This window comes from Pelmatolapia mariae, linkage group LG18 (genome assembly GCF_036321145.2).
Source record: "Pelmatolapia mariae isolate MD_Pm_ZW linkage group LG18, Pm_UMD_F_2, whole genome shotgun sequence".
Classification (NCBI taxonomy): Eukaryota; Metazoa; Chordata; class Actinopteri; order Cichliformes; family Cichlidae; genus Pelmatolapia; species Pelmatolapia mariae.
In genome coordinates, this window is record NC_086243.1 from 10,114,591 (window position 1) to 10,142,036 (window position 27,446).

General features: G+C 41.9%; 3 protein-coding genes across 5 annotated transcripts; all 3 read right to left on the minus strand.

Annotated features, from left to right (window-relative positions):
• Positions 1-282: 282 nt before the first annotated feature.
• LOC134616851 (SERPINE1 mRNA-binding protein 1-like) lies at positions 283-8,525 on the minus strand. Of its 2 annotated transcripts, none has more exons than XM_063461893.1 (9): positions 8,152-8,525; positions 7,242-7,422; positions 6,917-7,057; positions 6,218-6,289; positions 5,861-5,935; positions 5,440-5,617; positions 4,153-4,218; positions 3,751-3,936; positions 283-2,090 (listed from the first exon to the last, which is right to left on the minus strand). In XM_063461893.1, exons 1-9 carry the CDS (start codon positions 8,405-8,407, stop codon positions 2,031-2,033), a joined length of 1,215 nt encoding a protein of 404 aa, XP_063317963.1. In that variant the 5' UTR covers positions 8,408-8,525; the 3' UTR covers positions 283-2,030. The 2 variants fall into 2 exon arrangements, with proteins under 2 accessions (XP_063317963.1, XP_063317962.1); XM_063461892.1 differs by having other exon boundaries at positions 3,751-3,939; positions 8,152-8,523.
• A 1,188-nt stretch (positions 8,526-9,713) lies between these two features.
• On the minus strand, positions 9,714-16,801 carry LOC134616729 (3-keto-steroid reductase/17-beta-hydroxysteroid dehydrogenase 7-like). Of its 2 annotated transcripts, none has more exons than XM_063461703.1 (9): positions 16,662-16,801; positions 13,808-14,011; positions 13,595-13,687; positions 13,357-13,471; positions 12,377-12,571; positions 12,165-12,269; positions 12,013-12,069; positions 11,820-11,918; positions 9,714-11,670 (listed from the first exon to the last, which is right to left on the minus strand). In XM_063461703.1, the coding sequence occupies exons 1-9, from the start codon at positions 16,694-16,696 to the stop codon at positions 11,536-11,538; spliced, it is 1,038 nt and encodes a 345-aa protein (XP_063317773.1). In that variant the 5' UTR covers positions 16,697-16,801; the 3' UTR covers positions 9,714-11,535. The 2 variants fall into 2 exon arrangements, with proteins under 2 accessions (XP_063317773.1, XP_063317774.1); XM_063461704.1 differs by lacking the exon at positions 16,662-16,801 and adding an exon at positions 15,950-16,064.
• A 480-nt stretch (positions 16,802-17,281) lies between these two features.
• On the minus strand, positions 17,282-27,142 carry ddr2b (discoidin domain receptor tyrosine kinase 2b). Its single transcript, XM_063461879.1, has 17 exons — positions 27,089-27,142; positions 26,213-26,305; positions 24,957-25,059; positions 23,127-23,364; positions 22,621-22,768; positions 22,386-22,488; positions 22,080-22,263; positions 21,370-21,610; positions 21,176-21,241; positions 20,624-20,760; positions 19,647-19,857; positions 19,335-19,558; positions 18,937-19,064; positions 18,631-18,846; positions 18,303-18,537; positions 17,883-18,032; positions 17,282-17,722 (listed from the first exon to the last, which is right to left on the minus strand). Exons 2-17 carry the CDS (start codon positions 26,292-26,294, stop codon positions 17,588-17,590), a joined length of 2,601 nt encoding a protein of 866 aa, XP_063317949.1. The 5' UTR covers positions 26,295-26,305; positions 27,089-27,142; the 3' UTR covers positions 17,282-17,587.
• Between the last annotated feature and the right edge of the window lie 304 nt (positions 27,143-27,446).

A 27,446-nucleotide genomic window follows, 5' to 3' on the forward strand; every position in this document is an offset into this window, starting at 1 on the left:
TGAAGGATATATACAACAGTCACTTTGCCAAAAACTGATTTCAGCTTCTACCTTAAGGAGTGTTATTTCCAGCTCAAAATGACTCCATATTATCCATGACAGATATGTCTGACAGATTACAGGCTAGCAAGTCATTTACAACAGTTTAAATTCCCATAAAAACAACACCCTGTTTCTTTCACTCTAGTGCCAGTTTCTCTAAATGAGGAACTGGCACTAAATAAACTACCGAAAACGGCACATCTGTGAATGCATTTAAAGGAGCCACTGACAGAGCAGACGTAACACCTCTAAAGCATTTTTATTAGAACAGGGATGTTTGCAGAGAAAGTTTTAATGTCATGTGGCTCAAACGGTCCTACGAGGAAAACTGCTCCAGCCTGTTGTATCAGCGCGTCGCCAGCAAGTCTTTGCAGAGCATGACAAGTAAAGCTTTAAAAATTCACTCCATCAGGTCTTCGGTGTGACACCCCCACCCCCACCCCAGCCCGCACCCACCCCAACCCACACATGAAACATACCTGCTTTTATTAAAAGAAAAAAAAAAACTAAAATGCTTGCTGGAAAATGCTGAGACAGGCAGCTGAGAGCACCTTTAACTCACATTTTACATTCTGTAGCTTGTTCCACAATGACCGCTGACATTTCTTTCAGACAAATTATGCATCGATGCTTGTTCACAGATTAAAATAAAAATAAGATTACAAAAAACCCCCAAAACAAAACAACAAAAACAAAATAAAACATCAAATATGGTTTAAAGTAAAAGGGAAGAAAAACAATCTTCAGAGGAATTGGTGCTAATAAAACCAAGTGCTTTGAGATCTGAAAGACAGTACAGATACTCTAAAAGAGCGAGATATGTTCATGGTCTAGCTACGCTATCATTCTCACCTACATTTCAACAATCACTTCATAAAAGACATTAAGAACTACTTCAGGCGACAACTTGCACTCTCCTGTTTGAGAACGGCAAGTTCAGCAGAGAAAATGCTTAAATCCTAAGCAACTAGCTGTCAAAAATCACACGCACGCTCTCACGCTTTGCTGCAAACAACACACACTCACACAAACACACGCCCGTACGCATATCCTTACCAAAAAAACAAAAACAAAACAATATTTGCTTAGTGGTCCTGAAATTACAAGTTGTATAGCCTGTATGACCTAAGAGGACCAGCCTAAAGATACATTGGGCCCCGGTACACCCTTAAAAAAAGAAAAGAAATAAAAGTGGGTAGCACTTCTGGATCAGGGGATGTGAAACACTACTAACCACTGGTCCACCAAAAAAAGAGGCAAACTATCAAAACAAAACAAAAAACAATGAGAAGAGGCATCAACTTTCACTGCACGACAAGCAGAAAAATACCAAGCTTTAGTAGAAGTCACATTTAACCTGGTTACCCATCCTCAACTTGTGCCTCACAAAGGGATGGATAGTCAGGATCCAAGTAATTACACTTTAAATGCATGTTAAGCCGTACTTCAGACATCTAGTACAAGTACAAGGTTCTAATGTAGTGTAGTGCTACCACATCAGCGTGTATTACTGGGAGGGCCAAAAAATACACTCCAGTACAAAGCCTTTTCTAAAGATGACCCCATAATACTGAGCTGAAGTCATTACGGGGAGGAGAGGAATACACACACTTCAATCTAATTGCAGAAATGCATAAATTCAAGCAGCACAAAAAATATCAATGAAGTATGCGTAATCTCTGGGGAAAAAAAAGAAAGAAAAAAAAGTATGAAAACATCCCTGCTTTCATGTTCCTAAATACAAAACTTCAGTGTAACAAGAGGTCCTTTTCTGCCTTTTTTTTTGTCTTTTAGTCTCCTTTAAAACAGGTAAAATTTAAGTCCTTGGGTGGTGTGAGTGGTATGGGATGACAGTCTTTTTGTGTCATTTAATTTTTTTTCTCTCTGTTTTTCTTATATACTTGAAGATGTGGTAAGCATGCAAGCCTCGTAGAGGGGGGGGCCCGGAAGGGCTGATGGGTGGGCTGGTGGTGAAAGAGGGAGCCTTTTTAGGCCAGGGCTGGGAAGGCCTCAGGATCATCCACATTGGGGACTGACACTCCACTAGCCTGGTGGGAACAAGCAGACAAGAACCAGGACAACGTTAGGACGGCTTGAAATGAAGCTGGTTTACATGCAGTTCCTCCAATGGCCACTTGAGGCTGGCTCCAAAAGTGAGTCAATCCCTATACGCGCATGTTAAAATGCAGAACTTCACTGAAGAAAAGCATTTACAGCCTGCTACAAAAAGAGTTTCATCTCTGTAACCAATAACCCCCATCATTACTCCTTCTATAACACACCCATTTAAGCTGTTTAAATACTCATAAATAATGCAGTTTTAGGGCCACTTTGAGTGACAGGCAGATGCCTACACAGGTGTCTGTGGCTACTATTATACCTGGGAGGCTTCACCTCTATTAATTGAAGTCACTGAACTGTATCACTGTGTGTCTGTAGAGCTCAGGCCTTTTTGAGTATTTTAGTGCAGTTAGCTGACGGGTAAAACGGCCTATTGTACGGTTAACAATCAAAAGTCCAAGGATGCTGATCTGGTGTGTGTGAATCTATCAAGTTTATAAGTGTCAGCTGGAAAAACAACAGAGCGTATTATCTCTCAATCAAACTAAACAACAGCAAAAAGAACTCAACTCGCATAATGCAAAATTTTAGGTTTTAAAATTGGAACAACCCAACCCAGAGACAGGTTGGGTGGAGTAGCTACATCATTTAATCTACGAATTCTGGCGTTTTAGGCTGTGGCTTGGTGATAACTGAGGCACATGGTGTATAAAAAGTCAGCAATGTCCTGCAGACTCAATAACCGTGTGCTGGGACCTTCACAACATGTGTTTCTATGGATGAGCAGCTGACGTAGGTGTAAAGTGAAGGAGGCAGTGCTCCTATCAATGGAGTGTATGTAAATTGTCTTTATATGCGGTCAGCTGTAGTGCTGAATCCATCAGTCACCTCTGTAGCTCCCTTCAGTTACAGGGAGCTTGTTAGTGTCTTAAAGCTTACTTTTGACACTTCTGCTGGGACTGTACCTGGATTTGTACATATTATAAACATGTATATTTAGGATTTTGTCTGCATAGAGGAAAATATTTGGAACTCCTCTAAGACATTTTATCCATAGCATAATTTCTTTTTTCAACTTTTAACCAGTTTTATTAATTAATTCAAGCATAATCCACATTTCTGCTCAAATAGTCAAAAACAAACAAGAAACGGTATAGATGTGTCAAATAGGATTACACTGACTTATTGCCTTTACTAAGCTAGTAAATACATGGACATTAAATGAAGTTCTAACAACTATAGCGTATACTTGGATGTACACATACACACACTTTGCGATACAGACCGGGCGTAGCTTTGCCAAAAAATGTCTTAGACTGACTAACATTCCCCTGAAACCCATTATTAATATGAATGTCACATTTATTGACAATGAAAAAAAAGAAAAGAAAAAGCAGGTGCTTTATTCAAATTTAGATACCAGTATTAGGACAATTCCCCTGCCTGACTGACATGAGGTCAGTAACTGAGTTTTGCGTGGTGAAGCATGTGTTCAGTGCTCTGTTATTACAGGGTCTTAGTGATCCACAGCAGGTTTTTCCAACTCAGTGATTTTACAGCCGGTTCAGTCAGAGAGCCAACTCTTTTGTGCAGGACACTAAACCTTTGTTGTCGGCAGTGATGGCAGCTTTGTTTTTTTGCCATTACCTTTTCGGAACGTCCTCCCCCGCGTGCCGTCCTGCTGCCTCCCCCGCCGCGGCCTCCCCTCCCACCACGTGCGCCCCCACGCCCGCGACCGGGGCGGCCAAGGTCTCCGAAGTTGATCTCCAGCTGAGATGTGATGTCGTTGGCTGGTTTGCGGAAATGGTGGTCACTGGACTCGTCAGCGGCGGCCTGCTGATAAAGAACCGTAGATGGCCATCACGCTAGATGTCAACTGTGCTTGGATCAGAAATGCAGCGTTCCATCAGTGAGCTCTGCTTCTTACCCTGCCTTCAGCTTTAATGTCTTCTCAGTATTTTAAAAAGGTATCGCCACTGAGTCGCAGCTAACACTGAACATTTTTATGGGCTGAGTGAATGAAAAAACAAGTGTGAGTAATGCAGGTACCTTGTGGTAGAGATTGTGCGATTCTGGTTCTGTCTCTGCGGTGTCGATCAAAGCCCCAACAGGTCTCTGGAAATTGAACAAACCACAGAGTTATTTTTAGACAGCAGAGTGACCACCAACCAAACAGCCTGAGCATGTTTACCTGACACTAACCACACACATCACAGCAAGCCTGTCACTATTGCCTATTTAAATGCAGTTACTAACGGAATACAAGGATACATGCTGTCCACTTTAAACATGGTTAAGGAAGACGAATCTAAATATCTATATCAGCTGTGACCTGTCAGCCCACAGTGTCTACAGCCAGATTTCTGTCTCTCTCACACACACACACACACACACACACACACACACACACACATCAAAGTAAACAACTGGAATAATCACAATAAACTTAAAATCATCAGCGTGCAAGTCTAAGCTGCCTGAGCCTGACTAGATCTGATGCAGAACAGTCAATTACCGAATGACTGTTCAGAATGTATTGATGTACAACTCTAGCCTCAACAGATGGCAGCAGCCCTGTCTCTTTGTGCGGCAGAAAATGTAACCAAGCATGGTGGAAAGTAAGACAAATGACAGCCAGGATGATTGTGCATGACTCTGATGGAGAAAATAACCTGTTTTATGTAGGTGGCGTCAGAGCACCACGTAACCACACTTTGCACATGCATGTGGACATCAACCTGCATGTAATGAAGGCTGCACTTGCCAAGCTAATCGAATAATGTGTGTGTGCAATGCTACACATTTCAGAAAAGCAACTTTGTGACACATCCAAACTAACTAGCTGAAGCTCCACACGAGACTTTCTTATAGCAGCCGTCTTTGGCTTTTCACGTTTCTCGTTTGTACAATCTCACCACATCTCATCGGCTTTACTGCTGGTGATGCACGGTGGTTAAAGACTGTTGGCAAAGAGCTTGTACCTGCATCACCGCCCAAACTGACAGTACTAGGGCATTACATCCTATCAAGCACCAGTAAAAACCAAGGGAAAACAGTCTACATAATGGGGTTTGCAGACAAAAAAAAGTCTCTTTACTTTGTAATAACTTAATGATTGTTTCAACATGCAGAAAAGCAATATGTTCCAGTTATTATATAAACTGATTAACAGTTTCCAATGGCTTTTAAATATATGCGCAATAGTTTTTGACTTGTAAATTAGTCCCCAGGAACATCCCAAGTGTAGATGGCAAAGGTCTTTTTCAGGGAGCCAAAGGACTAAAACTTAAAGGTCTAAGCTGCGGGCGAGAAAAGCTTTCAGCACACCACACTCACGTCTTCGCTCTTGGACTTGTGCAGCACATATCCTTTCTTCCACTGGCTGTCGGCTCCCTCGTTGGGCTTGCGGATGTTGAACTCCACCTTGGTGCGCTCCTTGTCCTGCATGGCCTTCCACTCGTCCAGGGTCATCTCTTTGGGGCCTTCATTTTTCACCTCTTCGACCTCGTTCTCTCTGCAATGCCAGGAACACACAACACTGTGGGAACTCGCCAATCCTCTTACCTCTATACATGCCCTCTAATCCTGAGGCCAAAAGGTCAGAGGCAGCGTTTAACAAAATCGCCCTTGTTGCGTCACAACAGCAGTGCAAACGCTAACGGAAACGCAATGTGACAACTTAATAACTTAGCACACGGGGATCCTTTTCCATCCAAACATCCAACATCCATCCAACACAAGGACACAGGATTCTCACTTGTTCTCGGAGCCAGCAGGTGCGTTTTCCTCGCCCTCTGGGGTCGTCTCAGGGGGAGCAGTTTGTTCAGCCTCACTGGGAACAAAGATGCACAACCTCTGTATCAGTAATGGTAAGCTTCCTCTAGCTGAAACATTAACTGTCTGAGCCTCTTTACAAAGGAAACAGCGACACTCCAAGCTTAAAGCAAACAGAGAAACATCCCAACACATCCTTAAACTGCAGCATCCTGTGATATGACAAAACCAGAAGCACTTCAAAAGAGAGCGAGTGCACACAGTCTGTAAAAATATCACATGCGCCTGCTGACAGCGGCGCTCCAACAAACAGGCCATGTGTCTGTTTGGGGAAACTCACCTCACTTCGTCCTTCACGTTGCCCCAGTTGTGCGAGCCGCTTCCGCCACGCTTCTCCTCGCTCTTCGGATTGCTGCAGCGAAAACAGAAAGGGAAGACGGCCAACGGTGTATGAGTTCTCTTAAATTCTCTCGGACCACAGTGAGGGGCTCTTCTCATTAAGGGAAGTGCTGATTACAGCCTGAGACAACATAAAGAACCACTTTCTTGAGATGCTGTTCCCCCTGGACTCTCACAGAATCCATATAGTCAGGAGCTGCTGGGTCTAGGTTTCTAGTAGAGCAGCTTTGCATGATTTACAGATCAAAATAATCTCTTTTTGTAATCTTATACGGGGCCTTGGTAAAGCCCTTCAGTTGATTATCCAATCAAAACTATATTTTAGCCCCTCCCCCTTTTAAACTAGCTTTCTTCTGATTGGCTGCCCCTCATAAACAGAAGGAGTGAACAGCAGTGTGCCTGACACATCCCATGTTTCTGACATCATACATAGCAAAGACTGGAAAAAATAAGCGCTTGTTTATTTATCTTTGAGCTCAGAGATTGCAGATCTCATTTTTAGAAACCGTACGCATATTTAGTATAAACATCTATTGTAACAGTATTTACATGACAAAATAGGAAAATAATATAAAGCAAAATAGCTTTAATGCACTGGTAGGCGATTTCTACTCATGACCTCAGCTCAGCGCATACTTACGATTTGTCATTGCTGCTGTGTCTGTCGAAGTCTCGTTTGCCACGGGAGTCAAAGCCGTCGCCTCGGCCCATGCCCCGCCCTCTTCCACCGCGCCCGCCCCGGCCGCCACCACGCCCTCTCGGGGGCCTGTCTCCAGAAGGCCTGGTGCACAGAAACAGATACAATTTAAAACACACGGATGAACGTGATGTTAAGAAAAACATGCACTCCATCAACAACAGTTGCAAGCTCTCAAACCCTGCACATGTCTTGTCAATGTGCCCACGTCTGCACCAGCCGGCATGTTTTAAATAAGCCCTCCATCTCTCTCATCATTGCTGCTCACTTTTCCACAGTAAACTCTCCGGCCCCCTCGGGTTTGTCCTCAGCAGGTTTCTCAAAGCGGCGCTCGCGGGGTGGTCTTCGGTCCGGCCTCTTGTCTCCAGGTCGCCCTTCGCCCTGCGCGCCCTGGTGCTGGGAACCAGACTGGCCCTGCTGGTCTGCTCTTCTTCCCACCCGCCTGATACCTGCAAATCAAAGGAGCACAAGCTGAATTTATGCTCAGCTGTGTTGTTTAGATTTTAGACCGTGTGTGTGTGTGTGTGTGTGTGTGTGTGTAGGGAAATGCTAAACAAAACGAGAAAACAACAAATGCATCACCTGATGTGTGGTCTCCCATCATCTCCTTTCAGCAGTACACACAATGAGAACTTCATGTAACTGCATTGAAGATGGCTCTATTTACTTGCTTTGGATGAATTCAATTAAGACCAATACACTCTAATAAGATTAGTTAGGGATAATAACAAGAGCAGCGCTGTCTAGTCTTCCCAGCACAGGTGATGCCTTTTCCTTTCTCCCCACATTTGCTTTGCAAAGTCAGAAGCTGCTAAGAGAGCTGTATCCTCCACACAGAAACCCAACACTGCACCTTTCTGTCAAACGCTAGCAGAAACCATTTCTGCAACACAGGCTCGCCAGTCTGCACCTCGCTGCTGGCTTTAACCCGCTCTGGTTCGGTACGTGTTCAAGTCCAGCTACGTTCCGTCTGCGAGGCTTTATTTTTAGTCTGTCCTCTAATAACAGCAGCACAGGGTCCATATTGACCTCACGCTGTGTACTCGCTCAGCCGAGTCGAGCTAACGTGGCTAACGGGAGCTGCACATGACAGTTGCTACGAAAAGCAAAAATAAACATGCATCGCTCATTAGCGAGAGAAGCAGGTGCATTGTTTCCCTTCCTTTCTTTTTCATTACCTTCTTTCTTCAGGGGGACTGGCGCCTGGGTCTCCTCCTTTTTGTCCAGCAGAGGGTTCTTTCTGTCCTTCTGTGACTCCTTCTTCGGCTGCTTAGCGGCTTGAGCCGCGGTCTTGGTGGAAGCAGCGGCGGCCCCCTCCTTCTTCTTGTTTTCGGCAGCCTTCAGGATCTCGAAAGGGTCGGACTCATCGTCCAATAACTGGTCGAACCGGTTGGTCACGACACAGCCGAAGCCTTCTTGCAGTTGTCCGGGCATGATGGCGCCCCTTCAACGGGATTCACCTCCGATTCTACGAGGCTTGATGCGACCAGTTCGCTGGATGCTGCCACAAGATGGCTGGGAGAGCTGCCCCTTCTCTTCCGGTGCGAGCATCATCCGGGACATCGTGCAGCGCACACCAATGTGTGCACGCGTCGGCTGCAATGTTTTTATTTACATTACGTAACGCTACGCTCATGTCCTCCGCGAGTAATCCGGGTTTGCATTTCTGAGACGGTGTCACATGCAAGGGGAGCTGTCAGAGTTTTGTTGCGCTTTCTGAGTGCTGCTGTACGCTGCTGCTGAGAATAGAAGTTACAGGTACTATAAAGTAACTTTATAACTGCAGACTTCATGCAGACTAAACACAGAGCCTAAACTGCGCCCACTTAAACCTGGATACATCTGTATGTGCAGCTGCAACTCATCCTGATGCTACTGACAGGCACATCATCAGATTAAGTGGGATTTGCCAGTTTATAAATAATAATAATAAAATGGTGGTGTGGTTAGGGCCAACAGGGGCATGCTGAAAAACATATTCAGCAGAATAAGTTCTTTAGGTTCACTGAGAAAGCTGTCACACGGGTTGAACAAAAATATCGAGGAAATATCTCCAGGCACTAAATGTTGGCCCAGTTGTTTTTTTTGTTTTTTAAACTGGGCTGAGGTTTGTCCTGGAGTGTCTCAAATGGACAGGAAGTTGTCTGTGTTCACCTGGATTTAGGTTTTCAATTTTTGTATTTTATCCTTCTGCAGTCTCGAAGTGAAGCTGTCCAGATGAATAGAGTCGGCTTTCTGCCATTTCATTGTTGTAATAACAGAGAAAACTGGTACAGTGTGCCACTGGATTTACACTTACAGTCTGCAGATTCTCCATTAAACATTTAATAGGTTTCCAGATAAATATAGTTTTAGAGGGACATTTCTGCATAACTGTAAAGCTGTGCTTTGTCTCTGAAATGTTCAAGGCATGATGATGTGAAAAAACGAAAAAATTTGCTTACCACACTACTTTCACTACTTTCCTGTAATTCACAAGAAGAGCTTGAAACCAAAAGGAGACATGCATCGCACATGGTCAGCGCAGCTTTACTTAAGGCAAAACTTCAGAGGGATATACGATGAAGGATAAAAAATAAAGTCACCAAAATATATCGATACTTGAACCAAGTCACCACTCTGCATCGTGTCTGACAAATATGACAGTGTACAGAAGTGCACCTGTGTGACGCAGTAATAACTTTTTTCAAGCCGTGCTATTATTAGCAAATGAAATTTTATTTGAATTTACATCCATCATTTCTTAATATTTTACTTGGAAAATTCAATTCATTTATTTAATCACAGGAATGGTTGACTCAATGTTCTTTATATTGTAAGAAGACCCAACAACAATATAGAGAAAACCCCAATAATCAGACCACCGCCTATGAGCAAGCACTTGGCGACAGTGGGAAGGAAAAACTCCATTTTAACAGGAAGAACCAGGCTCAGCCATCAGCTTTAACCAGTTGGGGAAAATAGGTACAGCAATTCATTGAAACATGTGCAAACACACATGTACATAAGAGGCTAAATTAGCTGAAAGTTAATATTTGGAATGACCCCATTACATAGTAGCACATAGTAGTGGTGTGGCATTTAATATGTCACACCACTTTATGAATGTGTAATATATTTAATATGTAACGTTTTACCTATATGCACAATTGTTAAAAAAGAGGTACTGTTGTATTCTTCAGGTCATTTGAAATTTGAAAGTCTATTCATTACCAAAACTGACACAGAAGATTTAGTTATTTGAACATTTTTTTAGATTTTGGACTCCTTATATGTGTACTTTATAAAATTTACACATATAAATTTTTTACAAATAAAAATGGAAAAAAAAGAGAAAAATCATTGGATAATGGACAGGCCTAAACATCCTTTCCTACTAGTCGCCTAACAAAGAAAAATATACTTGGTTGTATTTTGTATATGAATTGTTGGATTGACTTTTTCTTTTTAGTTTAGTAAATGCAAGAGTCGATATCTGAGGTGGCTGAAAGATAACAAAATCTAACAGTGGGGTGTGATGCTGTGGATAAATGAAATAACTAAGCAAAAAAAAATGCTGATACTGGTCTAAAGCAGCTGATTTATTTACTTGCACACTTATTCGTCCTATTGCAAACTATAAGTTTTTCCATTTATTTACTCGACAATCCTGCATAATTTATTATTTGTATGGAAATGATCTCCAGATCACACAGAGCTGGTGGTTAGTCAGTGGCCTCAAGAAGCCAGGGCATTAACAAAGAGCTAATTAACTTTGTGGGGCAGGAAACATGATGCAGCTATCAGGTGAAAACACAGCAGGGTCCACTTTACAACAGGAAAGCGCTTTCTTGTTACTGATCTCACGCGAACTTGTTGACCCTCAATGAACTTCCACTGTTTGTTTAAAAACCGTGACAGGCTCAGCTCATGAAACGTAAAGTCTCTTCATTATTTTAACAAAGTTTCAAGAAATGCAAAGCGTGTTTCTATTATTAACATGTTGAAATATGAAACAATGTGAGTAATGTGAGGAGGTTTGTAGAGAGCTCAAAGTAGGTTATCAAAAAGGCCCTTCCTGCCCACACAGTTATTTAAATTAGACCTCTCAGTGTGATGTGGTTCAAGTTCATGGTATGATTGGAAAGTCTTTACAGCAGTGTTAACAGAGGACTGAGTGAATATCGGTGGACTTTAAAAAAAGAAAGGAAAAGTTGCATTTCCTTCATGACTGATTTGTTTAATTACATAAAAACATCCAAGCTAAGCTTTGTCTAACCTGGTGGAGAGGTGCAGCTTGATCAAAGAAAGAACCCATTAGATGTTGAGACAGATCTTTCTTTAACATTTTGACTCAGGGAAAATGTCCCTATGGGGTCCCCTCAGAAGTAGTCAGAGTTGACATAATCACTTATATAAACCAAAGCTTTGACCTTGGCTGAGGTAGAACAAGCGTGATCATTTCACCATCTATTCAGTGGTCCACCTGGGAAGGATGGGATGAATACGAGCAGTGACACTGGTTCAGATTTCACAGGATCCATTTCAAGAGAGCAAAACCTTCCGGTACAAAAGAATCACTTTTACTCTATCTCATTGAGGTACCGCTGATGAGCTTCATTGTCAGCATTTCTCTCACACAGTTTCCTTCTGACCCCTTTCTCAAGTTCGAGAAGTTTTGAAAAGAGGACGTCAGCCGTTTCACCATCAATGTCCATCTGAAACGTGAACACAAAGCAGAGAAAACCTGAATTAAGTTAAGTGTAAAAGCAACACATCATACAAATACCATCTGCTACTCTAAAAAACGCTCTGTAACACAGGCCTGAGCACTTTCTCTGTGGAATACAGGGCTCTCGTTACTCACCTGTCGAGGCTCGGTGTAGTTTGTCCCAAGCCCTGATGTTAAACTGTGATACTTTGCTCTGGGATCCAGAGATTCTGGCTTTTGCAGAAACAGCCAGTGCTGTGAGCAGAAACACCAGGCCATGAATCTGGGTTCACAGAGCCTTTACAGTGCAAATATTCAAATGATTGTAATAATTTTCAAATGGATATACCAGTGCCTCTGCTCCATTGTACGGTGTAAGGGTGAAAGTGTTGGTGAAGATCCTAATCTGTTTTGCACAATTAGAAAATACATGAACATGAGACTCTTCATACGTAACTGCGATCACGTTAAAAGATAAAAATAAAATAAGTTACCACTTACCAACCACATGATGGGCATGATTAGAGTCCAGAAGGAGGAGGGGAGGATACCATAGGTCAAATTAGTCATCACCAGTCCTGGGCAGACTACTGACGAGAACAGACCCTGTCACAAGACAGAAAGAATTTAAAAATCACAGTGACCTCATAAGAGTTTTACAAAGCTTGCAGTGACAGTTACCGCACTGACATCACAGTACGTGACAGACAAACCTGGCCGTTCATGCGCCTGTTAAGAGCCACGCTGAGCATGTCTGAAGCGTATTTGGAGGAGCTGTAGGGCTCCGTCCCTTTTCTGTGCTGAATGTCATCAATGCTGAAGGCAGACCGGCGGGCATTACTCGAAGAGGTCCACACTACCCTGGACGTATGACCTGTCTGACACAGCAGAGGCTCCAGCTCCCGGATCTGGAAAACCAGGAGAGAATTATATCAGGTCCATAGTGAAACTGCACAGTAAGGAGTGATGTAGGAGGGGTGCATGAATCACTGATTTAAGCAGGCCAGCATAAGAATATATGGATCAACCTGAGGCAGGCATTAATAATTCACTGTGTTAGCCAAATCAAATATTCATTTTGTAGAATTTTGTAAGAGAAAAAAAAAGCAAAAGATATTTTATCTTTAAAATTATTATTTTATTTTCAGCAATCTATGATGGATGCTTCACTACTACATGGTGATCCTACAACCTCAATGACACATTTATTATGCTAATTAAATAATAATAATTTATAATAATTCAAACATCAGGAACAAAACTTGCAAGAAAGAACAAGTTCAAAACATTAAAAACTACATCACACTTATTGGCCACTTTATTAGAGACACCCGTTCAACTGCATGTTTGCCCAAATATCAAATTAACCAATCCCATAGCACCATCTCAATGCATTGCAAATTTGGTCAAAACAACCTGCTGAAGACAGATATTCAAAGCTTTAATGGGTGCCTTTTGGTTGGGGGAGACAAAAACTGGGTTAAATAAACATATTGTTTACATTGCTGCACTAAGCAATGCAACTAAGCGCAACACAAACAGCAACAAAGTTTGCAGCTGACTTTCTGTGTCAAACACATACGCACATTAAAGTCAGTATCCTGTAGTTTATTTATGCTACTGTAGGTTAAAAGACAGCTCTGTATGTGTGTGTGTGCACATGCGTGTGTGTGTGTGTGTGTTTGTGGTGTACCAGGACAAAATGACCAAACAGGTTAGTGGCAAAAACTTCCTGTAGGCCATCTGAGTTGAGGCGGTCTTGTTGAGTCAAGAGACCCTCTGCTGTTGCAAACATGTTGATGACATTTCTGCAGTGGGGAAGGCACACTCTTATAGAGCAGTAAAGACACAGCCATGCAGCTTGAAGCCAATATCAAACAAAACAAAACAAAACAAAACAAAGAAATCATAAACTGGCTTTAGAAATGTACCTGGAAAATAAACCCTTAAAAAAAGCTCTGATGTCCACTTGTGGATTGGGCATAATTCCAGCATTTAGATAGAGAAAGTCAATTCTGTTGTATCTGGAAACACACAGATGTATATTAAAGGTTAAGCTATCAGTTCCTTATTTGTAGTTCATATCACAAAGAGAACAATCACCAGCGTGATGACGTCAGCACGCAGCATCAAACATCTCTCACCTGGACTTGACCACCTTAGCACCGTCGAGCACTGACTCCACAGAGCCCACGTCGAGCTGTAGTAAGTCCACATGGGCACCGGTGTGAGAAGTGAGGAGGGCGCTGCGGGCGGCCTCTGCCCGCTGCATGTTCCTGCAGGCCAGACACAGCCGGAGCTGTGTGTCCTCCGTGAGAAGCCTTTCACACAAAGCCAAGCCGATGCCGCTGCAGACAGATGGCAGACAAACACAAACACAGCCGTGCACTCGTATTAACAAACTTTCGCTGAACAACTGAGAGATTACCTCACAGATGAAGTAAAGCAAACTGTAAACATAGTCTGGAGTCACGTTACTGGAGAAGAGATAATGAAAAAGGATTTTCAAGTGACATGAAGCTTCCATTTTCATGTACTGTTAATTATGGTCTTTGTTTCCGAAGTGATATTTAGTGGATAAGTTAACTAGTGTGTGGAACGTGAGGGGGAAAAAAAGGAACATATACAAGTGTTCTGTTTTGTCTCTTTTAGAGCTGTATGTTAAGTAAAGGGTTATAGGAAGCAGTTAATATATCTTAACATAAAGCTGTAAACCTGGAGAAACAGCTAGTCTCACAGAGATCTGTTACAAATAGTTTGGGAAGCAGACTTATTTCCACTAGTAATCTATTCTTGAGCTTTAGACTCTAATGCTGAATGATGTTATCCTAAAGGTTTCCCTTTATAAATAAAGTCTAGAAATTGCATAAGAATACTTTAGACATCAATACTATACAATTACAGTTGTAAGCAAGCAAATGTGGGATGATTTTGACAGTTTCCTTACGTGCAGTCAACCAGTATGGAGAATCTGGACGTCATCGAAAGAATTATAGCCACCGGGATTCGCTTTTAGAACCCATATAAGTAACATATACAACTAAACAACAACTGTTTGGAAGAGCATCCACATGGATCGAAGAAGTCAGAATACTGTAAAGAAACCACTACTGAGGAAGACCAATATGAAGAAAACTGGTTTGGCTATGAGACAAAAGAAACTAACAAGAATTAGACTACGAACTTTGGGCACATGAGTTCCTATCGCAACACACCATCCTATTGCAGTTTAAGGTTCTGTTTTCCCAACAGGGCAAAGGACCAAAAACACACCTCCAGACTTTGTGAGGGATGCTTGAAGGAAGTAATGCATCAGATAAGCTGTCCTCGACTATCATCCAACCTAAACCCAACTGAGATGGTTAAGGGTGAGGTGAGATGCAGAGTGAAACAAAGGAGGCTAGCAAGTGCTGAGTGTATGGGGAAGACCTTTACAAGACTGCTGGAAACATCTGAAGGTGACGACCAGGTTATGAAAGCTTTGAAATAGTTTCATGGTGGACAAAGTTGAGAGATGTGGTTACTACAAAGAAAAACGCCTGTATCCAACTTTTGACAGGTGCAGTTCATGGGCAAAATGATATAGATAAGCCGATTTCTACCTTGGAAATGTATCTTTTTTTACATTTTCAAAATGTTTGCCTTTTAAGCATTTTAATATAATGTTATTTGTACTTTAAAGTTACAGTGTGTAAAATCTCACTGCTAGATGCCAGTAGACTGCCGTCAACTGAGTTCTGTTTTGCTGCCAATTCCAATTTAAGTGCATAATCCTAGATACAGTGGCGGCTGTGGGAAAAACAACACTGGCCCACGTTCATTTGTATTGGGTGTAGGCTGTCAGTCCGCTGTTCACCACAGCCGTGGTGCTGTGCTGGGTTTCCACATCCATTTACTCAGGAGGAGGGTGTCAAAGTTTGTAAAAGGAGTTTGATAGGAGTCGATAAGTCAGTGAAGGTCACTTCTGTCTGATGACAGTGATACTGAGGTGTGTGGTTGAGGATATACTGACCTTTCTGTCAGTAAGAGATGAGTTTTTGCTGACGTTAGCTGCTGTTAGACTCTGTTAGCTGTTGTTAGCTGGCGTTAGTGTTGGACTTGGACACTTGGTAAATAATCTATCATATCAAGTGAGAATGTAATCAAATTGGTTATCAGAGGAAAAGTGTGATTTTTTAGGAGACTTGAGGTTAACATTGGCGATTTCTGGGGACAGGATAGTCGCATGTCCGATCGGCTGACAATAAGAAACTGTGACAATATTGGGAATAAATGAGCATGTTTACACATGTTTCCGTGTTTAAGAGCCCTGACTTCAGTTCAGGAGATGAGGCTTCAGGTGAGGATGATGTTTTTGTCAGATGCTGGTCGCCTTGTTTGTTTCCTTCATGTCTCTGCTTCTTTGGTTAGGAAGACCCCTTTGCAGATGATAAAACATATGTATCATCTCTTACATCTTAAGTCTGAAGGTACAGACACAAATTGAAATTTCCCTTCACGGCATGCAAATTCCTACGAGGCCGCTTCATAGTGGTCAGCCACTGTATTCAATATGACATTCCAAGTTCATGAGAACGCATCAATTTGCCGAAAGATGTAATGACCCATGAATCAATGCATATTCATGAGTACGACATTCTTTTTTTGTTTGAACTTGTGACACACATACATTACATTTGAATATATGTGCTAGTGAAACATTATTACAGAGTAAGAAAGACAGCTTATGAAAGATTTAGAGGCCTTTAATCTCTCGCTGTATGAACCTACAGTATGTCTTTTACTAACACGCACTGATACAGTTCATAGGTGGTACTTCGTAGTGTAACTAACTATAGCAATAACCTCCATTACGGTTCCGAAAACAGGTTACACTTGAACAAGTCCAACATGTTTTTTGAAACTCATTGTTTAAAATGAAGAGTAGAAGTCCAGAACAGCATCTTCTAGCTAACAGCACCCGTATGAACCATTATAAAACAGTTTTAGCGGACTTACCTGTTGGCACCCGTTACAATGACGACTTTTTCCATGCCTGAGCGGAGTGAGCAGCGGCTGTAGAGGAAGCAGACACCGGGGGAAAAATTTCAAACCAGCTGTATTCACCGGGAACGCTCAGCCCCTCGTCCGATGCCGTTGAAAACAGTCAGCCTATTGCTTAGGCAGCTGCGTGGTGTGATTGGATGTCAACAAACAGCTGGCCAATCAGATTTCACTACAGAGAGCGAGGTGGTCCAAAACGATTAAAGGGCGCAACGGTTGAAAGTACAGCTGTGTTAGCAACCCCAGCAGGCTAAAAAGTATGAAACTTATGGTATATTAAAAACCAAACATACAAATGAAGGATAATAATAGCATTTTTTCTTTATTTACAGGTATCCTTGGTCCAACAGGCGTTAAAACGTTTTTCTTTGCTATTTTCCCCACTATGTACAATAAATTCATTTCTGAAAAAGGACATAAACATGTTTATAAAAAATCTACATCAGCTTCTGCATACGAAAGCACAATCTCATCAGGAAAACGTTTTCCCTCATGACAAAATTCAAATATAAAAGACAAAAACACAAAACAGTGCTCACATTATAAATGTGCAACAGGATTAGATATATGATGGAAAAGAAAAGGGAGGGGGGATATTATTGCATAAATAGACAGCATAACAAATCATAAGAAAATAATAAATACACAGAGGTCTGAATGCACTGCGTGAATAGAACTATCTGCATTATATCTACAATAGGAGGCTATATTTAAGTGTAGTCTGTACCTTCACATATCTCTCCATTTAGAGCATAATTTTTGAGAAGCAGGCATTGACAAAAAAGTGAATATTTTATGGGTCTGACTCCAAATAAATGAATCTAAACCAAAGGAAGCAACCGAGACACTGCACAGCACAGTGGAACGATACATCTCCTCTGCTACGCCAGGCTCTCTAACAGCTGAGAGTGTATCTCCTGAAAGCTCGGCCGCTGCTTGGCGTTTCTCCTCCAGCAGCTTAGCATGAGATCCTTGTAAATTCTGTCAGGACAACAGGGAGGCTTCGGCAGGTACACCTGGTAGGATGAAGCACAATACTCTCAATATAGTATTATGAGTATTATAAGTATAAGAGTTATAAGCCACATCTACATATATATCTGAGAACTAATACATCCTAAAATCCTCCACGGTGGCACTCAGGAGGACTGTCAGGTACAGTGGTGTGATGCTCACCTGTTTGCCCTGTTCCCTGAAGAACTCTCCTGTGTTTTCAATGACCTGCTCGTCAGAGAGCTGGGAGTACGGCTGCTCCTTACACAGAGTGAGAATTTCCCACAGAGTCACCCCGAAGGCCCACACGTCACTGGCCATAGTGAACTTACCCTGAGGAAAAAAAAAGATCATAGACAGATTGGTATAAATTTAAAGCTTAAAAATTCTAAATTAAAATGTATAAAATATTTAAAATTGATCTGCTGTCACCTCTGTATAGAACTTATACTAACCTTTTAAATATATGTAATATTTGGATTAGCAATAATCGTAGAACAATAAAAAACCCCAATAAAACTGTAGTGGAATGTCAGATTTCCCTTAGTCCATAAATAACGGATAAATGGAGGCGATAATGTCCCAAATCCATAGATCACTCACTAGTAGGATGCTCTCCCATGACATCCAGCGAATGGGCAGTACAGCTCGGCCCTGGATCCGGTAGTAGTCCCCTCTATAAAGGTTCCGACTCATGCCGAAATCAGCGATCTTTATGGTATATTTCTTACCCACCAGGCAGTTGCGGGTTGCCAGATCACGGTGGACAAAGTTAAGAGAGGACAAATACTTCATACCAGATGCAATCTGCACTGCCATGCCGATCAGTGTGGTGTAACTAAGAGAGAGAAATTACGTAGTGTGAGCTAAGTGGCTCTTTGTGTCATTTCCCTGATGATCATTTCAATTACATGTGAAGACGAGGACCTACCTGACCATGCTCTTCCCCTCCGTCTCCTCTTGTTTGATCTCATCTTCATCAGCGGCCTTCAGTCTGAGATTGCAGAGGAACTGGTTTAGGTCACCATTTTCCATGTACTCAGTGATCATGCACAGAGGATCTGTGTCCACACACACTGCCAGCAGACGGACGATGTTGGGGTCCCTCAGACGAGACATGATTCGGATCTCCTTCAGGAAGTCATTCCTGCAGAACGACAGGGACACGTAATCTATAACTTGTTTGGCAACTGAATGAAAAGACATACCAGTACATCTCTGTAAAAGTTTCTTTTACCTTGCGTTCTTGTTGGCATCTTCCCGCAGTGTTTTAACAGCAACAAGCAGAGGGGACTCATTGTTTCCCTCTATGGACAAATCCTCACCCAAAAAGTTCTGCATGCCCTCTGCCTCGCACAAGTGGACCTGTTTAGAGGAGCACTTTGTCAGTCCATCATCCACTTGGCATCCCTCGAAACCATCTGTTTAGCTCTGTTTAATACCACTAAGTGTTTCCTATCTGTCAGCATGTAGTGATTTCATAGTCTGCTGCTTTTACCAGGCAGCAAGCACTGTCATTGAATTTTATAAATGATAGCTATAAAGTTACAACAGCATAATGGCGGCGAAGAGAAAATGAGTTTAAAGCCCTTAAAGCGTCGCCAGCAAACATTAGAGCTACAAAACTGGGCATACTTCTCCAAACTGGCCCTCTCCCAGTTTCTCCTTGAAGGTGAGCTTCTGTCTGGGGAACTCCCTCATGGATGAATCTGTGCCAGCAAAGAAATTCATGTTGACAGCTGTGATGGAGTAGGTGCTGCTGTCCGAAGACTCCTGCAGACTGATGATATCTGCCTCAGCGTAGTGGGGGGCACCATCTGAGCCTCCGGCTGCAAAGGCTCTGCAGGGGGTACTCGATTCTTATTTGGAAAAGAAAAGACGGAGCATGGGACGTGTCGCTGTAGCTGACCTCCAAAGATGTTCACTTATTTCCTTTAGAAAGCTTACCTAGATGTTCAGTGGACTGAGAAAACTCGGGCAGTTTCCGGATGAGACGCGAGGGCTCCTGGTAGTCGGCACAGAGGGGGAAGATTCTTTCATAGGTGGAGTTGGAGGTCGAGCCACTCTCACTGGAGAGAGACGAGTGGTGGAAGGAGAAGGCCCGTGTCTGGATGGCGAGACGAGCCGTGAGCTCATCATCCAGCATGCGACGAGATGCCTGAAGATGCAAGAGAGAAGCAGTTGGTATCTGCGGTGTTTTTACAACGTGAAAGTCTTGAGAGGTTTTTCAGGACATCAGTGTTGTCATGTGATGATATGAGAAGAAACTGACATGGATGCTATGGTTTTATGATTTGAGCACAAGAAATTTGTGCTTTTCCATTGTTTGTGCTATAGAAATATAGAGTTCGTTTAAATGCTTATATTAATTTGAGATAAATATGTTGGCCCAGAGAGGTCAAATACACTGGAACCTAAGAAAACACAAGCAAAACACAACAAATAGGAAAATTCTGCATCAGCTCAGCTTTTGCAACATTGCAAATCTGAGAAAGGATGAAACATTACTGTTCAAGCACATCTTATTATAAAAGATATTGTTTGGAATTTCCTTCATTTAATAAAATATTTATTGGAAATGTAAATATAATAGCCCCTTCATAACAAGTTTCTCCTACTGAAAACGCTGCGTACAGATGAACAGAATCAACTTGTTGGTATTTCCTTACCTGGATGATTGAGCATAGATCAAGACACCTTATCGCCTTCTTGAGTCTACTTCTTGTTTACCTTTGTTCTATATATTTTAAAATTAGGGAACAAATTTCAGTTTGCAAACTAATTATGAATGCTGTTTTTGTCCATCCAGGGTTCAGTGCACACATCACACCATATGATCAGTTGAGTATGTGGATGTTGAATCATTACTGTAACTTCAAATAACTAAAATTGATTAAATGATTTAAAAAGAATTTTTTTCTCACCTTCTCCAGCATCTTTTGCCAGACCTGTCGCCACAGGATAATGACAATGATGGCCAATAGGATGGCTATAATGGCCACCAAGCAGCCAATCAGAATCCTTGTATTGCTGTCATCCACTTTATGTGTAGGATCATCCCCTAACAAACCACATTAGAGTTGGATGTTGACATGGATTTAATGTAATTTTTTTACAGTTCAAATTCTAAAATAATTACATTTTTTCAAACATAATGCTTTTGTTTCATTATATTATATAAGAAACTGGCCATTTATTCTAACAATAATCGGTAATTCTTGCTATTATCAGCAGGGGGCAATGTTGAACCAGGAGAAATTTAGGTCAAGCAACCTTTTAAAGCATTAGAAGTCCAACCACATCTAAAATAAGGTGCATTACACGATCAAGGAAATATAAAAACAGATTTTTACATGAAATCAAAATCAAACAGTAACAACACATTTATGTCTTCTTCTATCTCATATTTCCCCTATAATTAAAAATGAAAACAGTGACTTAAATAAGAAAATATCAGAAGAGGTTTGGCTGCTCACCTGGTAATATTTTTGTCGGGTGTCCATGCTTGCGAGGAGCCATTGATGTATTGTACACTGCTGAGCCTGTAATTGAAAGAAATAAAGGTGGTAAGACACGGTACATGCTCCCTTTAGATTATTGAATTAAAGTCTCGAAAGCAAAGGCTACAACTGATCTTTTCTTTTCTTTTCTTTTTCTTTTTTCTTTTTACCTGACTGGAAGGCCACCTCACTGAACAGCATCCAAAGGTCACTGAAGTGGAAGCGGCATTTAATGGTGCTGGCTGTGCGGTCCCCGAGGGGCACCGTGATAAAACGAGCGCTTTGGCTCACACGATCAACAGCAGGCCTGAAGGTCACCGGGTCTGCCTCCCACTCTGATCCTGACCGAAAGTAACAAGTAACCTGCCTGAACATCCTCACCCCTCGGCTAAACATGTTGTTGCAGTGAACCTGCGAAGGTGAGATGTGGAAGTATAAGAAAACCATGATTAAAGTACTTAAATAGTCTGTTTTTATTCTGCAGCCCTTACCGACCTGGCATTTCTCTCTCTCTCTCTCTTTTTTTACTTTAAAGTGCTCAAAATAGTCAGAGCCCGACTGAGATGATGGTGCAGGAGAAGGTGTAGCCATGACTAATCTGTCTAGCTGTGCAGTAGCAGAAATATCATTCATCTTACATCTCTGATCTCTTGCCACGGCACTTATCCACGAAGATCAGGCTAATTATACAGAAAATGTAATTTTTTTTCTTCTTCCAGCAAGGCTGTCCTATTCTTTTTTTAATGCCCCAATAAATTTTACAGCAGCTGTAGAAGGTGGGTGCTTGCCCAGCATAGTGCAGAATAGCTCCATTCAGCAAAGTGTTAGCTCTACAATTTCATGCCGCTCGCTTAAAATACCCCCTGCGCTGATTTCTTACCTTCATGGACGAGAAATTTCGCACATGGTCGAACTCAAAGATCATCTCCACGTAACCTCTGGGGAAGCTCCTGTTGTTCCACCCTACATAGTCATAGCCAGGCCAAAAGTTGTAGCTGTGGCTGTGGAGAAAGTCGTCCAGACCCCAGGTGCCATCGGCCAGCTGGCCGAGCCCTTTCGTCAGCCTCGAGGAAGGATTTATGGTTGAGCTGAAGATAGAAATAGGAGTTTTTAAGGTTTTATTATATGCACATTTTAAAATGCACAAATATTGTTTTAGTTCAAAGAAAGTTTGTTAAACTCAGACCTTTCAGCTGATGCTCCATCGTACACAGAGTCATTGAAGAAGACATCCAGGCCTCTGTAGATCATTTGGTGTCCATCTGGAATGCTGTAGGACATCAGGCCATCTAAAGCAGGCAGGTCAAAGAGAACACACAGCTGATTCAGTGTTTGCTCACATCATATTACTATATAAAGTGTAATGTAAAAAAAATCGTTTGGTTGAAGTTTCATGTTCCACTCTGAGTGTCATGACTAACCGAGCCATTCACAGCCGTAGAGCTCCACTCTCATACACACGATCATGGAGTGGTCGGTCACGGGCATAAAGCGGACAAAACGAGCAATGATGGGAGGCTCCAGGTCCTTCAGGACCACGTCATATGCATTACTGTTGCCTTCGATGATCTGGCAGAGGTGAGGAAAGATGTCTCATTTCCCACAAATACTCAAGTTGTTGGTGTTTCTACACGTGTTTCCCATTTATAATAGTAAACAAGCACCTTTTACAATGCTTTTGTAACATGTTGCTAGCATTCAATTAGAAGTGAACATTTGAAATATTAAAAACAAATGCTCATATATAGCATTTGATCTGTTAACATTTGATAAAACATAAGATTTAAATGATTTTCAAATACACACAGTAGCTCAATTTTTCACTATCATGGACAATGTTAAACAAATTAAGATGATAAATAGCAGATTAGTATCACGTGTACACCTTATTTGAATCAGAAGAACACATCTTTACATCTTTACACACCTGCCTTCCCTTTCTGTCATGCCAGCCCACCCAGCTGCTGCCGTCACGGCTGTACTTGATCCTGTATCGCTGGGCAAACTCATTGCCCATGCCGTCGGCGTGCCGACCTTGGGTGCCCACGAGCGTGATGAAGTGCAGTGAACGCAGGTCCACCTGGAGATACTCTTTGAGGCCGTCCGGCTCTGACATGATGTCAGGACACCAAGCCCCGTCACCGTCTCCGTTGTCAAAGTCAAGTCTGACAGTGAGCAGGAAAATAAATGGAAGAGTCGGTACAGGAAAGCGAGGTCACAGAGTTCAGGTACACAAACACAGGGTAGAGAAGAAAAGACATAAAGCGAGGAAAAATGTTACAAGATATGAACAGAGAAAAAAGCAGTGAGGAATAATGAAATTATATGCTATTCACCTGATTTTTCCTGTCTGAAAGAAATCATGTTTGCACACTTCCTATTATTCCATGTTACCACTGAACACATTGTTAAAAGGCTGTAATTAGTTCACTAGTACATGATAGATAGACTAATCAGCCATAATTACTTTGTAGGGATTGTGATGTATTAAGCAGCAAATGAAGACTCAGTTGAAACTCATATTTTGGAAGCAGGAAAAAGGGATCTAGGTGATATTGGATTGTAGCTTTGCCAGAACAGATACTCATACGCAGTGTTTCCATATGCTTTGGTTTGCCAGCCGGTGAACCTGCAACAGAGCCTTGGATGCCCAGGGTTATACTTTGGGATCAAAGGCTGGTGTCAGTAATAGCAATAGAGCTACTGCAGTGCTGGGGACGATTGAAGTATGTCACAGACCATAAGCCACAGATCAGCCAGAGTACCCATGTAGACCCTACAACAGACAGTGAGTGCCAGAACCGGGCCATGAAGCAACCTGGAAAGAGAACTCATCTAATGAATGATGTTTTATTTTACATCACGCGGATAGCCACGTGCATGCGTGTGTGTTGTTTACCAAGGGAAGAGATGGAAGCAGGATACACTATGGGAACGGAGCCAGCCAGTGAAGCCAGCAAAGTTTTGTCATGAAACCTTGGGCCCCTGCGTTGATCTGGATGTTGCTTTCACACGTGAGATGCACGCTCATTCACTGCAGTGGCATTCGCTCATTTCCAAACAACATTGGAAAAAAAATACTCAGCGGGGATTTGAAGAACATGGCAAAGAGTGTCCACTTCAAATCCCCTTGATCTCATTTCAGATAGATGTGATGAAGAATCAAATCTCAATGGAGACTTGATTTAAACGACTTAAAGAATCTGCTGCGAATAGACTGGAGCCTGATCCCACAGCACACCTCATGACAGTTCAGTACTACTACTAATAATAACAGTGCTTGATTGGAGTGTGCTACTTAAACTTAAACATGCTTGCTGAAAGATGAAAGTATATTTTCTTAGGCCGAGTGAGGTCATCTTATGAGAAAGAAAGCGAAAATGTATTCTAAATATGTGCTATAGCACTATTTACCCCTTACCCTCAACACAAGCCTGTTTGTGTAACTGCTAGGAGCTTTGGATCGTTAAAAGATGAACTTCTATCATGAAATATATCAGCAATTCAACAAATACAAATCCATCTGGTGAATAACTTTAAATGTTTTGAGTGAAAGATAAACCAATTTAAAAACAAATCTTGCTATGTTGGTTGAGACACAAAGTCTACGGTGCTTTTTTACTAAAAGAAAGCAGCAGTTAAGTTTAGGAAACTTCTTCAAATAAAAAGAAAATGAGTTTAGGGATTATCCCTGACAAACTATAATCTCTACATCTAATGAGAGGAAGAAAAGTAGAGTATAAGAGCACAAACATGCCTTCCAAATCTTGCAGCGGTGGACTCAGACCAGTGGCTGGAAGCAGAGATGTCCTCATCCTGAATCTGCCCACCGGTCATACCAAGAGGATAGCGGCACATTTCTATAAGCACATGAAGCACACATACACATAAATGTCTGACGCGTTCTTTCATATGTGCAATATGGTTAAAGTTTTTCCACATATGAGGGTAATATAAGGTTACTTTCACATAAAATCAATTTTTAAGCATTTTCTGGACTTTGAGTAGTTGACTGTAAGGTGGTCACAGCTCATCCCTTCCCCCTCTAGCCCTCTTCCTGCAGCCCTGCAAAGGCCTCTAAAGCCAAACAGAAGCGTCACTGTGTAGGTGCCAGTCTAAGCAAAATGAGAAGGGAGTGGTATTAGAGCTGCCCACTCTTCATTTTTCATCTTTTAAAATAATTTCTAGCATGAGAAACGCTTGAGTTTGAAAAGCCTGACTCCCTTTGTTCTTATGTTGTGTGTGTGGCGATGGGTTGACAAGCAGTGAAAAGAGATTACAGTACTGCGTTGATACAAGTAAGCCGCCATAACTGTAGAGTCAGTTGAGGCAGCAGAGTGTCATTGTTTACTTCCCACCATTTTGACTTATATTTGAGTTTTAGTTAGAGCTCCGGCGAAATCCCTCACTCGGATTTTTAGAGAGCGGGCAAACAAGCGAGCCTTTGACTGTGAAAATATTCTAGGGAGGAAAGTGAAATGAGTTCATATGTGTAAGGGAGTGTGTTAATAGGTGTGTGTAGGTGTGTGTGTGTGAGTGCAATACCTACAACTACGCCTACAAATTTTCAAACTTTTTTTTTCCACGAATTCTCCCCCTTGCCTGTGAAAGGTCTCCCTGTTTTAAAGATGTTTGCTTTCTTGACCAACAGCTAAACCGTACACACACACACACACACACACACACACACACACACACACACACACACACACACACACACACACACACACAGAAATGCTTGCCTTCTGAGCCCACCCACCTCAACCTGCTTCCCTCCTCTCCATCTTGTCAACATGCTTGTCCCTCAGGAATATGAAACAGTTATTTTAAGCTTGAATATAACATATCCATACGTCTGACTCTTACACTGCTTTGATCACACAATGAAAAAAATTAAAAAAGCACTCTGATTGGCTCATGCAGTCATGGCCACTGTATCCAACTTAACTTTAATAAAGATAAAGAGCGGGTATTTGTCAGCTTAGTGCCAGCAGGGTAAAGATAAACGTCTACCTGGGTTGACTTGAGATCTCACAGTGACAGCCTGCAGGAGAACGAAGGCGATCAATTTAACCTCCATGATCTTCAGTCTCATCTCACGGATGCCTGAAAGGAAGCTTGTGAAATCAGATAAACCAGTGTAAACTAGTGTGTTACTTTTTCAAATATCCTCTCTGCAAATTCTCCTCAGCAAAGTCTGGGACTTGTAATTACATTTTGGATGTTTGGGATGAATTCAAAGGTTTCATTTACCACAACAGCAGGTGCACAGAGATGCATGGTGGCATAATTTGCAACTCTGCCGTTACAAATTGCTCTATAATAGGAGACTATTAAAAGCCACAGCAATAAATGCCCACACAGACCTCTCTGTAACCCGGAGTCCTGCTCTTTCCCACGACAGTACGTAGTGCCTGTATTTTATTTACCCTGTATGGACCACGTGAAGACGCGTGTCAGTGTCTGCTCAGAAACTGCACTTACTGTCACTGATGTGAAGCGTTAACCAAAATTTTTACAGTGGCAAAAATGCAGCAGGGCTTCTTTCAGACATTAATGTGAAGGGAAATTTAAAAAAACTGAATTTAACACACTGCGTAAAACCAATGAACTGAATCCCTGAGAGCCTTCATTCCATTAGAGGCGTTTTTATAATCAGTGAGTAACTTTACAGTAACTGATTACTTACTGAGTATCAGCCAGTTGCTACTTTTACTTGAACATAAGATTAATTAGAAAATGAATGTCTTCCTTCATGTTGTCTCTCACTAAACTCAGGCAAGCTGACACTAAACTCCCTCAATGTCTACGTGGACATTTGAGTTAATAGCCACATATGTAAAAAAAGAAAAAAAAGAAAAAGGAAAAAAACAACAACTTTTGACTTACTTTTGAACTTCTTCTCTCCTCAAACTGTTTTTCTTGGGAAATATTCCACATCTGTTGTTCGCCGATGCATTCAGGACCATAAGTTTGTGACCTCTGCCTCTGAAGGACTTCTTTCTGGAATAGCAAAGAGAGGGGAAAGGAGAGAGAGGAGAGGAAGAGACGCAGAAGGAAAGAGAGAGCGAGAGGAAACGAAGGCTGATGTAAGAGTCCTACTAGCCCGAGAAAAGAAAGAGAGAAAATAACACGCTTTGGGATTTTGAGGTGAGGCCAAAATCCCAGAATTCCACCTGATCCACAAATGGCTTCAATTATGGTGTGTAGAGGCAGCTGAGAGCTGCAGTAGCAGCTTTCACCAAGA

Coding starts and splice junctions, on each gene's coding strand:
- ddr2b (XM_063461879.1), bottom strand. CDS start 26,294: ATGAGACTGAAGATCATGGAGGTTAAATTGATCGCCTTCGTTCTCCTG. Junction 25,060..26,212: donor GAGATCTCAAGTCAACCCAG/GTAGACGTTTAT, acceptor ATGTGCTTATAG/AAATGTGCCGCTATCCTCTT. Junction 19,559..19,646: donor TCAGTCCACTGAACATCTAG/GTAAGCTTTCTA, acceptor TTTCCAAATAAG/AATCGAGTACCCCCTGCAGA.
- LOC134616729 (XM_063461703.1), bottom strand. CDS start 16,696: ATGGAAAAAGTCGTCATTGTAACGGGTGCCAACAG. Junction 14,012..16,661: donor ATTGTAACGGGTGCCAACAG/GTAAGTCCGCTA, acceptor ATCTGTCTGCAG/CGGCATCGGCTTGGCTTTGT. Junction 12,070..12,164: donor TCATGCCCATCATGTGGTTG/GTAAGTGGTAAC, acceptor TGTGCAAAACAG/ATTAGGATCTTCACCAACAC.
- LOC134616851 (XM_063461892.1), bottom strand. CDS start 8,407: ATGCCCGGACAACTGCAAGAAGGCTTCGGCTGTGTCGTGACCAACCGG. Junction 7,423..8,151: donor AGTCCCCCTGAAGAAAGAAG/GTAATGAAAAAG, acceptor TTTGATTTGCAG/GTATCAGGCGGGTGGGAAGA. Junction 6,290..6,916: donor CACAGCAGCAATGACAAATC/GTAAGTATGCGC, acceptor TTTTCGCTGCAG/CAATCCGAAGAGCGAGGAGA.